At 48.8% G+C, this 13246-nt stretch overlaps 1 protein-coding gene across 4 annotated transcripts in view; it reads left to right on the top strand.

Moving 5' to 3' along the window:
• ELMO2 (engulfment and cell motility 2) overlaps positions 1-13246 on the top strand; it is a 38441-nt gene that overhangs the window by 9305 nt on the left and 15890 nt on the right. For 3 of the 4 annotated variants that reach the window (XM_022565034.2, XM_089896993.1, XM_089896992.1), the window contains exons 2-9: positions 1865-1988; positions 2337-2377; positions 2842-2914; positions 3289-3339; positions 6894-7075; positions 8624-8723; positions 9842-9993; positions 12511-12589. In XM_022565034.2, coding sequence (XP_022420742.1) covers positions 1911-1988; positions 2337-2377; positions 2842-2914; positions 3289-3339; positions 6894-7075; positions 8624-8723; positions 9842-9993; positions 12511-12589 — 756 coding nt within the window. In that variant the 5' untranslated portion in view covers positions 1865-1910. Of the gene's footprint in view, positions 1-1864; positions 1989-2336; positions 2378-2841; positions 2915-3288; positions 3340-5388; positions 5852-6893; positions 7076-8623; positions 8724-9841; positions 9994-12510; positions 12590-13246 lie in introns of those variants that run through there. The other variant, XM_022565037.2, reaches the window with a different exon arrangement.

Raw genomic sequence — 13246 nt, 5'->3', positions numbered from 1 at the left:
TATACACATAAGCTCTGCATTTTATTATTTGTAGATTGTATCTCAGTCAAAAAAAACGATCTCACAACTGTACAGTCATACCTCCTAATTATGGCAGATTTAGATAAGGATAGGGACTCCTGCCCTAGGCATCCTGAGATTCACGGTACCACCCCTGCTTTGCTGTGTCACTGGAGCAGAGCATCTCAACCAGGACTTCTTCTGATGGGCCCGTTTCTTTTCAGAGGTTTGTTGTGTGTCTAGGCACATAAAAATTACATGTGAGAAATTCTACCTGGAGCTGCAGAAGCTGTGGAAGCTCTCAGGGCCGTGAGACCGGCGCACTTCACCCTTAGGCTTGATTTAGTTGCAGTGAGCAGAAATTCAGGCTAGCTCAGCCGGAGGTGGGGGTGGGTTGGGGGTGGGTAGCACTGGCCAAAGTCAACTCCATGTTCTGTCACCTTCACTGCTTGTAAGCTGGGTGAATTGGGCACCTTAACCACACTGAGTTTCAGTTTTGTTGTCTTCAAATGGAGGTAATCCTGTACTGCCTACTTCATGAGGCTGCTGGGAGGACTCAACAGAATAAGTGATGGCACGTTGAAAACCATCTCTTCTGTGCTGCCATGTTCTGGAAGTGCTGGTATTTTTGACAGTCGACTTCTGAAGCACCCCATCCTGGTCAGGAAATGGCCGGGAAAGCTTCCCTCTTTCTGAGACTTGTGGGTTTGTAGGGGAAGGGACTTGTACCCCTGTCACCAAAGAGGTTAGTACTTACAAGGCTGTGAGAAATAACAGCTGTGTTTGGGCTGAAAAATTGATGGCCTCCACAAACACCAGCTCAGCACAGCTATGCCGCATGTTCCAGGAGAGGCGGGTGGTCTCCATTAGTGAGGCGTGGATTGTGGGCAAGTGGCTAAACCTGGGGGTGCAGGAGAAAGGCCTCTTTCGTGAAGAGAGAGGCCTCTCCTGAAGCTGCAGGCATGGAGTGTAAACACACATTGAAATAATCCATCAGCGGGGTGACTTCCCCTCATCAGACCTTGGAGAGAGAATGCTTTAGCTACTGCCTGGAACACCACTAAGCTCACAGAGTTGCCTAGGATACCAGTCACGTGGGCCCATCTTCCAGACTTGTTCAAAATGATTTATTTTCCTTTATTTTGGAGAGCAGTGGGTCAGAAGTACTTCTGAAGCCTTGTCCTCCGATAGTTGGGCCTTTGTATGAGGGTCCTCACCTCCCTATACTTTTGCTCTCAGCAGCTCTTGCCTTTGGCAATTGGGACTAAAATAGCATTTCCTGTCCCGCTTCTCTTCTCCATTTTCTGAAGTCTGTGTCATCCCACACGGTGGAGGCTCCGCGTTGTGTCCCTTTGCGGGGGGAGGAGTGGCAGCAATAAGTAGGGAGGAAGCAACAGAGCATGTGGCCAGGCCCTGCTGACTCTGGAATCTTCCCGGGATGACTGCAGAGCAGAGCAGGCTGGCTGCTTCAGCTAACTGCTCAGCCAAGGAAAGGCTGTGTCTGTCCTTATCAGTCTCAGGGCATAAGCTTCTCCCTCTCAAGGTCCCAGGACAGGACTTTGCAGTAAATATTCTCTACTCCGGGGTCCTCCTGGCCCTTCACCTGAAGTGTCACATTGGCAGATCTTGCGGCTGGCTTATCTGCAGTTGGTAGATAGGTTTGTCCCTTTTCTACTTGCTGATTTAATCTAAAGAGACAAAATGTCCAAGGAAAGGTTGTGGCATGATCTAGAAGAATTCAAACCAAGAAGTTCTACATGTTTCTTTGGACATTCTCTGTCTTCTGATTTTCCAAAATGTATAACAAGAGTGAAAAATGAAGGCAAACTCTGACTTTTTCCTTTTTTCTGATTCTTTTCCCCAGGCAGCTGTGTCTGTGTGTCTTGGAGAAGCAGGGCCCATTGGGAACGATGCCACCACCATCAGACATCGTCAAAGTGGCCATCGAGTGGCCAGGTGCTAACGCTCAGCTCCTCGAAATCGACCAGGTAAGCTCTGGAAGGGAGCAGCGGCGATGCAAGGGGAAGGACCCAGGGAGTGCGTGGTGGGGATGTCTTTAGGGGCGGGGACCACTGGCATTAGGAGTAAGACCAGCAAAAGGAAAGCCAGGCCCTGTCCCACCCTGTGGAAGGCTGGTCACCATGGCCTGGGAGAGGCTTCCTCTTTGAGAAAAGCTTTCAGAGAAGAAGTCCGTGCTCAGGCCTCAGGATGACCCTGCCTGACCGACCCTCTCATCAGGACCTTGGTACTAGCAGGCTGTGGCTCCTGGTGAAGGATCTCTCTCTCTCTCTCTCTCTTTCTCTCTCTCTCTCTCTCTCTCTCTCTCTCTCTCTCAGAAACGGCCCCTGGCGTCCATCATCAAGGAAGTTTGTGATGGGTAAGTTGAAACTGCCCCTGTTTTGTATGGTGACAGGCTAAAAACAGAGGAGCATTGCCAGACCTTGAAAGGAATTCTGCCCGAGGATCTGCAGTTAGTCGGGTCCCCAGTCCGGGGCTTTTGTGGATCGTTGTCTTACAAAGAAAGTATAGCTGGTGGGGATGTCCCTAAGACCTGTCAATCTTTAGTTTTTCCTTTAAGCCCAGGAATGCCCCACCTGAGGTCCTGGTGGGATCTGAGACCTGCGCTGAATTATATGTGCCGCCTTTTGTGGTACCAATCTTTACAGAGGCTGAGGAGGTTACTGTTCAACATCTCAACCCAAAGCTTTGGGGTTTTTTCCCCTGTACATCAAACAGACCGCCCAATCCCTCAGTCAACTCTGCTGAAAATTATTTATTTGCAGCTTCTAGACAGGCCCACAGGCATGGCCACACAGGCTGTACTGTTTTTCTCTTACATAGGTGGTCACTGCCAAACCCGGAGTATTACACCCTCCGTTATGCAGACGGTCCCCAGCTCTACATCACCGAACAGGTTAGTACAGGGAGAACCCAAACTAACACAGGCCTTGCTCTGGAATGAGCCACCCCGGGGGCCGGCGCTGTTTGCCCTCCTTACATCCAGGGAGCTTCCACTTCCTGGATCAAGAGCTGCTTCCTGGGCAGATCAGGGAGCATCAGCCCTTGTCCTCCTCTGGTGGCTGGAAAAATGTGGCTTCTGCTTCCTGAGAGGCGCTTGAAATGGATCTTAGAAATTCTTTGCCAAGAAACAAGCAGGAGAGGAGGCCCTGACTAAAGAGTCTCAGTTACAGCTACTTTAAAAATGACAGAAAGTTCTTGTTGATTCAACTTGCTTGCACAATTTTAATATTTTATCTTAGCTACTCTTTTTTTCTCTTTGCTACCCAGACTCGCAGTGACATTAAGAATGGGACAATCTTACAGCTGGCTATCTCCCCGGTAGGTATTCGGCTTTCCTTAGGGATTCCTTTATTTGACAAGCGTCTGTGAGCACCTACCATGGGCCAGACTCTGTTCTAGAAAGTAAGACTTGGGGGTTAAAAAGTCAATCTTTGCTCTCACAGCCTGGTTGGGAATAAACAAACAAATATAAGGCCTCTCTCAAGGGTCCTGAAAGAAGGTTGCTTAGGGAACTCAGAAAAGGGTCCACCTAACTCAGACTGAGAATTCTCAGAAAGCCCTTCCAGAGAAGGGGGACACTTGGCTCAGATGTTGAAGGATAAGCAAGAAGCAGCTGAAGAAAGAAGAAAACGAAACGTATTCCAAGCAGAGAGATGTGCTTTGTTTAGGGGAGGCGGGAGTGATGGGTGGCCGAGGGCCTGTAGCCATCAACCAGAAGCCAGTGAAAGGTTCCTTGGCGGCCTGCTTATGGGTCGGACTTTATCCAGAAGGGAAAGATCATTATTGTGGGGACGTTGAAAGATTTTAAGCAGGAAGCTATGTTATGCTTAGGTTTATATTTTATGAAGATCCCTTCAGTGACAGTGTGGAAGATGGGCTTGAAAGAGGAAGGTTGATGTAGGAGGAATCTTCAAGAAGCTGATGAGCAGTGTCAACAGCCCGTGAAGGCCGTGGCCGTGGCGATGAAGTGACGGGCAGGAAAAGTGTTTGCAGGTGAACTTGGCGAAGAAGGCAATACGCTGGCTGTGGAAGCAGTGCGAGAATGCAGGCTGGCCCCCTGATTCCTGCAAGAGCAGCCCTTCCGGGTGACTAAGGAGGCACCCACAAGGGTAGAAAGAAAACAGGCACTAGAAATGGCTTAGGAGCTGAGGGCAGGGAGAGTGTCCGGATGGAGGATGGGTTGGTCTGCAGTGAGCAGAGAGAAGGTAAACTGAGGACAGAAGAGCAGTCCGTTGATCTGGGAGGTCAGCCGGTTGCTGGGGCAGCTGGGTGGCAGCCAGATCGCAGTGGGTTGAGTTTAAGAGGTGACAGAGCGAGGACCTTGTGTTCCCCATGTTATCGGGAAGCTTGGTTTAAAAGGAAGTAGATAGAGAAGGTAGTAGCTCGGGGATACGGAGTTGAAAAGATACGCCTTTTAAAAAGAGGTGGAGGGCTTCCCTGGTGGCGCAGTGGTTGTGAGTCTGCCTGCTGATGCAGGGGACACGGGTTCTTGCCCAGGTCCGGGAAGATCCCACATGCCGCGGAGCGGCTGGGCCCGTGAGCCATGGCCGCTGAGCCTGCGCGTCCGGAGCCTGTGCTCTGCAACAGGAGAGGCCACAGCAGTGAGAGGCCCGCGTACCGCAAAAAAAAAAAAAAAAAAGAGGTGGAACATTCACGTGTGTTAAAGTCAAAAGAGTTTGACAAAGATACAGTGAAAGGTCTTCTCCCACTCCTGTCCCTCACCTACCCAGCTGTCCACCTCCTCTGACCCTTCACGGTTGTTAACTTCTGTTGCAGTTTTTTATGTGTCCTTGAAAATACGTTAAGATGCAAGAGAGGACGGTTGCCAGTGCGGGAAAGGGGGGGTGAGTGACAGGGGCAGGACCTTGCTGCCCACAGGACAGGGGAGGCCCACAGCCCAGGGGAGGGATTTGCCCTGACGGCTCGGCCTGGAGCAGGACCAGTGATACGGGGGTAGTGTAGGTAGGTTTGTAGAAGGGCTGCCGGAAAACGGAGGGCATGCTGGCCCCTGTTCTCTTGGTGAGGTGACAGGCTGGTCCATCTGAAAGGAAGGGAGGTGTGGAGTAATAGCAGCTACATTGGCTGAGCGCCTGGATTTTGCCGAATACTTTCCATATATGGTATCACTTAATCTCGACAAACCCCATGAGATGAGTACTCTTGATAGCCCCATTTTTCAGACCAGGAAACTGAGACTCAGAGAGACTAAATAACCTACCAGTTGTCGACAGCTCAGAACGCGGCGCAGCTGCCTCTCAAACCCAGGTCTGGGCGACCCCAGGCCAGTGTTCTTGGCACTGCCTGCTCCTGCCCTCCTCCTCAGCTCTTCTCGTCCTAAGGACTTCATTTCTCCTCCCCAAGCTCGGCTAATTTAACGTGATGGCCTGGGAGCTGCACGCTTTTACAGAAGTGCCGAAGCATTTTACGGGCCTCGCGCGCAGCGTAGCTGACTTTCCCAGAAGCAGGAGGCGCAGGAGGTGGCCCGGAAATGCTGTCCCGGGAGGAGAACTGACATTTGGAGTTGGAAGGCTCTCAGTGTGATGCAGACCAGCGCTCTTCAAATCGTTCCGTCCTGTGACCTTTTCTCGCAGCGCACACGTCCCTCACCATGGAGGTGAGGGAGGGTTTCTGTGTCCTCGCGAGCAGCGTGCCGTTAAAGGGGAGAGACGTGGGTAGGCCCGACTCCTCTGCAGCAGCGGTACCTGGGCTCCGTCGCTTGCTTAGCACTGGAAGAAAAACGAAGACCCCCGGGGCGCTTGTGCTCTCCAGATTCTTCCATTCCAACCGAGAATATTAAAGTAACACACGAGAGATAGAGAATGATGGAACGGTAAGCTGTGAGGCACGGACTATAGAGTGAGTAAGTTCAGCAACAGGAAAGACCAGTGAACATGAGAGGAGGGGCGTCAGCCGCAGTCGCAGGAAGGATGCAGGTGCTCCCATGGGAAAGGTTCACATGCTCGGGGGAGGCTCTGTCACCAGCCGTCATTTTCAAAAAGCCGTTTTGAAATTAGCTGCTTCTAGCCCCTTGCTATTCTTAGTTTCCCCAGGGCTAGCACTTTGAGGAACAATGATACGGACTCTGAGGGAAAGTGAAAAAAACGCATCAGGCTTATCACAGTTTCAGATTGAATCAGATTTCATTCTCCACCCACTGTAGGAACCCCTTCCATAGCACTTTGCACAGGTGCCTGTCCAGTTTTCCTTGATTGCTTCCAGTGACCGAGAGCCCAGTATTCAAGAGACAACCTCTTCCACTGTCTGACGGCTTTAGTTAATATCAATAGAAAACTCCTATGGTTACCAAAGGGAAAGGGGGTGGGGGAGGGATAAATTAGGAGTGTGGGATTAGCAGATACACACTACCATATATAAAATAGGCAAACAACAAGGTCCTACTGTATAGCACAGGGAACTATATTCAATAATCCTGTAATAAACCATGATGGAAAAGAATATGAAGAAGAAAATATACATACACACACACACAGACACGCATATATGTGTATAACACTGCCGTACACCAGAAACTAACAAAACATTGTAAATCAACTATACTTCAATTAAAAAAAAAAAGAAAAACTCTGATATTGAACTAATATCTGTTTCTTTGTGACTTGCCATAGTTAGCGGATTGTCATCTCCCAGATCTCTCTTGTATTCCCTCGGTGGGAATTTTTTTATTCCATAGACCAGAGTGGTACAGAAAGGATACACATAACTGCAGACCGGTCTCATCGTACTGGTGATTCCCTGACTGATCCAATAAACATGTATTTAGCAAATCTGAAGCAGTGTGAAGAGCTACTTCTGTCTCGGGCTTGGGAGTCCACAGGGAGCAGATGGCATGTGTCTTGTCCCTGGTCCCGCAGTCCCGGGCCGCACGCCAGCTGATGGAGAGGACCCAGTCATCCAACATGGAGACCCGGCTGGACGCCATGAAGGAGCTGGCCAAGCTCTCTGCGGACGTGACCTTCGCCACCGAGTTCATCAACATGGATGGCATTGTTGTGCTGACGCGGCTTGTGGAAAGCGGAACCAAGCTCTTATCCCAGTGAGTGTTGCTGAGGTCTCGTTTAGGGAGCTCTCGAGAGATTTACGACACTCCGCAGGGCATCCTATGCTCATTTCCATTGAGTCAAATGAGCTTATTGAGCTCCTTCTGCATACAGAGCAGCGTGCCCAGCACCAGGGTCCACACAGAGGGATATAATTCACTATTGTGGTCCTGAATCTTGTAGTCTAGTTGGGCTCTCACAAATTCAGTGATGGTACAAAACAGTACTATGCTGAGTGACGTGAAAGTCGGGGCTCTAGAAGTCAAGAAGAGAGAGGTCAGCTCACGGCTGAAATTATTTCCGGAAAATGACCGGCCTGATGGAAGTTAGCAGACTGTCCATTAGCAAGTAGAACAGGTGTCTGTGTGTCTGTTCTTAACCACACCCCTGCGTCCCTCCCTCTCCAGTCACCTCCCCACTCCACACACAGGCTCCTTATACAGAGACATGCAAGGGCCCTCCTCTGTGTTTACCGGGGCGTATCCCCACCCATCCGCTGTCTCCCTGTCACCCATTTTCACGGGGGCAGGGGGGCGTCCGGAACTTTGCAACACACTGCAAGTGGCTTTGTGGTACTCCAGTGCCAAGGTGAACGTGGCAGGAAACTGCCAGGCCTTTATCAGCAGTGAGTAAACAGATGTTTACTTTGTCTTCTAAGCCCACAGAACCTAAGCTGGCAGAGAGGGAGTCAGAAACCTTTGAGTTGATGGATCAGCTACTGAAATTTTTAGCCAAACCGAGCAGCTAGTCTTGGGTATTTGTTTTAAGTCTTGGATTCTCCGGCTGCACGGAAATCTCGAAGCCTTTGGCTGCCATCAGCACTGACCCGGACGTTCCGCAGTCTCCCGGGAGTGCGGGGTTGGACTGGCCTTCGTCTCCTCTTTAAAGTGGAGGTGATACCTCCCTTGCCATATTGTCATGAGGAGTACTGTGGATGAGAATGGGTCAGAACATGCTTTGCAAATGGAAATATAGTTTGTAAATTATAGAGCACTGTACAGATGTATAAAGGTTGGCGTGTATACAGAGCAGAGACAGAGGGGAGAAAACATTTCAGCCCTCATTCTCTGTCAGCTCTGTGGTAGGGTTTCGCATGCACTGTCACCCTGCCCTCACCACAACGCCCTGAGGTTAACGCTGTGAGAGGAGCTCAGTTTCACAGAGAAAGAAATAGAAGTTTGAACAGATAAAATTTGCACAGTTAGTAGGTAGTTGAACCCATGGCCAGAGTTCATCCTCTTTCTCCTGTGCTCTGCCGCCTCCCAGCCTAAAAGTGAACCTGGGACATAAGCTCCCTTGGGTACCCCACCAAGTGCTGGGATTTGACAAGGCCAAACCCAGAAGCCTTTCCTTTGGTGATTCCAGGGAATAATCTGCTCCACACCTAGCTTAGGTGTGTGCCAGGCGCTGGCTCACAGTGGCGTTTGCTGATTTCTCAGGTGGTGCTTACGTTGAAATCCGTCCCTATTGTGGCTGCCTTCACACCTGTGCTCCCCAGTTCTGAATCTTTGTATTGTTTTGTGTGTGTTTTGCACATGTCTCAGCTACAGTGAGATGCTGGCATTCACCCTGACTGCCTTCTTAGAGCTCATGGACCATGGCATTGTCTCCTGGGACATGGTTTCAATCACCTTCATTAAGCAGGTGAGGCCTCCAACGTCCCGTCTTTCCTCCCTCCGTCGCCAGTTGTTCTCTAGGCTTGAGGGGAGGTGCGGGCAACACAGCTGCTCCAGCGAGGGTCGGCGTTCTATCCCCGAGGCCAGGTTTTTCATCCTCAGGCTCCGGCCTTCCTGTGGCTCCTGGAAGGTGTACTTTGTTACACTGGCAGGGCCTGCACTGAGAAGATGGAACTGGACTCCCGGAACTGATTATGGCCAAAGTGGAATTGGATCGTCAGTGAGACTCGGGATAGCGTGCAGCCAGCCAGCCAGCCAGCCAATACCATCCCTAAGTCTTCTGACCTGCTTCCTGAGCACTGCCTCCTCTTTGGATAAAAAAAACAAACAAACAAAAAAAAACGTTCATTTCATTTGCCTTCTATTTATTTATCTGCCTTCTGTTTACAAATCTGCAAGGTAGACTGTTTGATTGTCAGATGAACTCAGTGCGGGGGGAGAAGATACTTCTAGTTTTATCCTCCTTTCTTCTAGAAGAAGGGGCAGTATCACCTCAGAAAACTGAACTAAAACCAATGAGTGCTATATCTGCTGACCTAGAATTACACCTGTCATTGGCTTGGGACATTGAGAACTTCCCAGTGCTGGAGATACTTAGGCACAAGTGAAATGACCATGTGTCAAAGATGTTATAATGGAGATTGAGAAAAGGGATTAGATTATAAGACTTTGAGGTCCTTTCTATGTCCCCCAGTCTGCTGTTCTGCGTGTGTATAGGGACAAAATGTATGTCCGGAGTACAGTACATCAAGAGCAAATGAGATCCCAGCATCAGTAAAACCCTCTGCTTTTTACCCTCGGCTTTTTCATGCCTGAACCCTTATTTTGAAAACAAAAGATTAAGCCCTTAGGTTTAACGAAACATAGTTGAGTGGATGCTGTAATTTGAAATTGAGTTATCCATGCCTAGGGACTCCCTGGCACATTGGCCAACATAGCAGATACCATCGTCCACCTGGGGACAACTGTCCAAATGTGGGCAGCACACCTAAGAGGAGAGTCTGGGGGCGGCGGGCGTCCGAAACCTAAGCCTTCAGCTCTCTCGGGCCCTGAGCTTCCTAACTGACTTGCCCTCTCTGGCTTTAGATCGCAGGGTACGTGAGCCAGCCCATGGTGGACGTGTCAATCCTGCAGAGGTCCCTGGCCATCCTGGAGAGCATGGTCTTGAACAGCCAGAGTCTGTACCAGAAGATCGCAGAGGAAATCACTGTGGGACAGCTCATCTCTCACCTCCAGGTGTAAGTAGAGACCCTGCCCCAGCCTCCCTTCCCTGCCTATTCTCTTCTCCCCTCTTACCCTGTTTAAGTCTTCCAAACCTACTGCTTTGCTTGTACTGTGAGATGCTGATCTGCTTGTTCATTCACTCATCACCTCTTCCACACTACTGCCAGAATTCCTCCCGAAATTCACACCTGGTCATGTCATGCTCCCGCCTGAAATCCTCTGTAACTCTCCTTGCCTCTCAGGATAATGTGAAGTTTTTCCCAATCTTCCTGTACCACCATGGTACCAGACAGAATTAGATGCTTTCTCCTCTGTGGGCCAAATAGTTTCTGTTTGTACCTATGATAATCATATTTATATAAAATACTGTATTTTTATTATCTGCCTCCCATTTTAAACTTTGAGCTCTCTGGGAACAGGGGCCAATCATTTTTGTATCCCTTGTTTTGATTTAAGTAGAAGCTCAATTAGCATTTGTTGAAAGAACTCTTGCCGAACTAACAGTATGCTGTTGGGGGTAGCAAGAAGTGTTGTATAGGATGTGAATTCCAATCCAGGATCTACTGCAAACTAGGTCTCTGCCCTCAGCAAATTACCTAATCTCTTCTGGCCTAAATTTCCTCGCCTCTAGACTGAGGTTAATCATCCCCACCTCTCAGACTTGTGAGGATCAAAGAAGATAAAAGGTCCAGCATAGGGGCCAGCACAGGATAGGTATTCAATAAATCGAGGAGGTTTTTTTGTTTTTTGCTTTTGTTTGTTTTTTAAGAAGCTTATCACATCCTAAAACATTTAACAGATAGTAAACAAAAGCCAAAGACAGATAAAGCCTTTGGAGCACTGTTTGTCTCCTCCCCATTCTTTATACTTCCCTTTCAACCATTCCACACAATTTAAGGGGACTGGACTTCCCAAAACAAGGATGGGGACACTGCTGATTGCTTCCTAACCCTTGCTCCCTTCCAGCATATGGGACATTGACAGAACGCCCTGCCAGTTCCAGGGGAAGCCAGAGCTCCCAGACTTGGTTGATTATAGCAGCCTTGTCTTCACTCAGCTATGCTCTCAGCCTGTACCTTCCCACTAGTCCAAGTAAAAAGGAAGCACAAGGAGATTTACAGCTCTGACTTCTCCTTGTCACTTCTCTAAGGAATTCTTCAGCCTCTGTTTTCATGCCCAAAAGCCAAAAAGGTTGATTGAAGTCAGGGGGACATTGTAAGTTCCAGGTGGAGAGTTCTGATTTTCCTGACCTCAGAGTTACCTCTATTTCTTTGTTTCTGAATTGGGAATGAACCAGTTACCTCCTTAGAGATGATAGAGGAGCGTGGCATTTCTTAGGGGTCAGTCTATGAACACTTTCAGCCCATTGCTGTCCCCAGAAGTCATGTCCTCTGCTGCTGGGCTGAGGGACAATTAGTAGCCTCCACCAGACCTCCAAGATGCCCCCGGCCAACCAGGACACCCAGCAGCCCCTCTGGAGAGAGCCACAGAATGCACTTATGACGTGGCAGGTGGAGAGCTCTTGTCAAGTGCCAGGATTACAAGATTCCAGAGAAGCGTTGTAGTTATTTTATTTGTTTAAAATAAAATAAGCTCATAGTCAGAGACTTTGAAAATACAGAAAAGCACAAAAAGGAAATCATTTGCCCATTATCCCCCCTCCAGACATAACCACTGTTAACAGTAAATTGACTGTGCCGCTTGGTTTTTTTTCTATGCATATTTTTAAGAAAGTTGGAATCTTACTGTACATGCTATGCGTGCCTTGACTTTTTTTATGGACTAATAGTTACTGAACATTTTCCATGTCAAAGAACCTTCTGAAAGGGTAGTTCTAAATCTTCTTGTGCAGGAATTCCGTGCCAGTCTAGTGGTTAGGACTCCATGCTTCCACTGCCAAGGGTGCGGGTTCGATCCCTGGTCGGGGAATTAAGATCCCGCGAGCAGTGAGGCCTGGCCAAACATTAAAAAAAAAAAAAATGTGTATATATATATATATATATATATATATATTTTTTTTTTTTTTTTCACCCCATATGCCTTTGAAAATCCAGTAACAGTTATGGACTCTCACCTCCCTGGAAAAAAATATCACATAGTCAGCCAGCTACAAGGAATAATGGCTGCACCATTTCTAGGGTTCCCAGACACTCTAAGCCCATCCCTAACCCCAGGCAAAGAACCTTTATGCTAAAACAGCATTTTTAATGACTGCTTAGGATTTGAATATATATGAACAGAGTCGCTACTGTGGACATTTGCATTATTTACTGTTCTTGCTTTTTTTTATAGTACTTGGATGAAACACCTTGCCAGTAACTCATGCACAGCTCTCTGATGACTATCTTTGGGTAAATTCCTGTTAGTGGAATTGCTGGGTCAGGGAGTCTGCCCACTTTTAAGCTTTTGAGGCTAAGCCTCTGATTATTCTTTGATTACAGTGTGCGAGTGATTGTTTTAAACCATCTCTAAGGATCGTCTTGCTGGTCAGTCTCCTAACCTCTCTCTGCCTTCTTTCTCCGTTGACACAGCTCCAACCAGGAGATTCAGACCTACGCCATTGCACTGATTAACGCACTTTTTCTGAAGGCTCCTGAGGACAAGCGACAGGTCTGTGGTGGCCTTTTCAAGCTTTTCATCTGGGCTCTCTCAAGAGAAGACTTATCCACCCAGTCATTTTCCCAAGAGTCCCTCCTCCTGCCCCTCTGCAGCCAGAGCCCGTCTGAGTGGCTTTGCTAAGGAAGACCTGGGGAAGAGCTAGGAGGGAAACCAGCTGGGTCCTAGGTCAGGGCAGGGGCCTGCAAACTATTTCCCCTCAAGGACGAGTAAATATTTTTGGCCTGGTGGCCCTTGTGGTCTACATGGCAACTATTCAACCTTGCCGCTGTAGCCAAAGCAGCCTCAAACAGTAGGCAGACAGGTGGGTGTGGCTGTCTTTCCATAAGACCTTCTAGACACAAACAGGCAACAGGCCTCATTTGGCCTTACTGCAAATACCCCTGGGTTAGAGGATCAGGGAGCAGGGAGAGGAGACCCGCTGGGCCTCCCTGCCGGGTCCCAGGAGACAGAAACAAACGCAATCCTTGCTTAAGGAAGTAAGAGTGGAGGGACTTACCTTGAAGTTTCACGTATAAAGATCCTCTGATCCAGGTTCTAAACTTTTTTCTTCCCTATCAATCAGCTGTGTGACATGATGCAAATCGCTCTGCTTCTCTAAACCCCAGTTTCCTCACCTATAACGTGGGAGTAACATCTGCCCCATTCACT

Source organism: Delphinapterus leucas, chromosome 15, assembly GCF_059928025.1.
Source record: "Delphinapterus leucas isolate spDelLeu-1000000601 "Yukka" chromosome 15, BTC_Dleu_Yukka2, whole genome shotgun sequence".
NCBI lineage: Eukaryota > Metazoa > Chordata > Mammalia > Artiodactyla > Monodontidae > Delphinapterus > Delphinapterus leucas.
Note: the sequence above shows the minus strand (reverse complement) of the source record. Positions and strands in the feature narration are given on the sequence as shown.